The following is an 803-nucleotide window of genomic DNA, read 5'->3' as shown; positions in this document are numbered from 1 at the left end:
AGCAGGGGAAAAGCGTTACAAACAGCTTTTGTTCTACAGCATTTTAAAATATAACAGGTAGGTCAGATTTTTGGTCTGTCAGCCTTGACACTATCGCTAGAAAAGTAGGTCATGTCATCGAAATGTATTTAAAATGTGACTGTGATAAAAGTTTTTAATATTCTTTTTCTTGGAAAGAAGTTATTTAATAAACTCCCTTAGTGTTATTAGACACTAGCTACTAAAATAGCCTTCTTACTGACTAGAATTATAGCCCAGCTTGAGAGTGGCAGATGTGATAAAAATATACTAAAATTTCTTTTTAGATTTTACTTTCAAGATTATTAGAAATTTAAATTCAATCCTGTGGATTAACTCAAGATGTATTTTGCATAATCCAGCCAGACTCTGAAGTGTGTATGTAACTTTAGAGTATAAAAAGAACAAAAGAAAAATTTTACGCCAACTGCCTGTAACTACCAAGTTACTCATGCAGCTGTTTTGTTTTTTAGGTATATTGGAAAGTCTGATTCAGTTACGATCAGTGTATGGAATCACAAGAAGATCCATAAGAAACAAGGTGCTGGATGTCTTGGTTGTGTTCGTCTTCTTTCCAATGCCATCAACCGCCTCAAAGACACTGGTTGTAAGTAGATACGAGTGCTTTTCAAATTAAAAAATATATATGTGTGTATGTGTATATGTATGTGTGCATATACATATATACATGCACTGTATATGTATTCTCAAATATATATTTAAAAATATATATATTTGAGTATGTTGGTAGGGCTTCAAACACAACTTCCTGTGTACATCTGAAA

At 32.4% G+C, this 803-nt stretch overlaps 1 protein-coding gene across 1 annotated transcript in view; it reads left to right on the top strand.

Moving 5' to 3' along the window:
* Window positions 1-491: 491 nt before the first annotated feature.
* Window positions 492-803, top strand: part of SMURF2 (SMAD specific E3 ubiquitin protein ligase 2) — a gene marked incomplete at its 5' end in the record, with an annotated part of 50834 nt that continues 50522 nt past the window's right edge. The window contains one exon of the mRNA XM_011997129.1: window positions 492-625. Within this exon, the coding sequence (XP_011852519.1) occupies window positions 492-625 (134 nt within the window). The remainder of the gene's footprint in view (window positions 626-803) is intronic.

The sequence above is a fragment of the Mandrillus leucophaeus genome, unplaced genomic scaffold (assembly GCF_000951045.1).
Source record: "Mandrillus leucophaeus isolate KB7577 unplaced genomic scaffold, Mleu.le_1.0 Scaffold530, whole genome shotgun sequence".
NCBI lineage: Eukaryota > Metazoa > Chordata > Mammalia > Primates > Cercopithecidae > Mandrillus > Mandrillus leucophaeus.
This window is presented reverse-complemented; position numbering and strand designations above follow the sequence as displayed.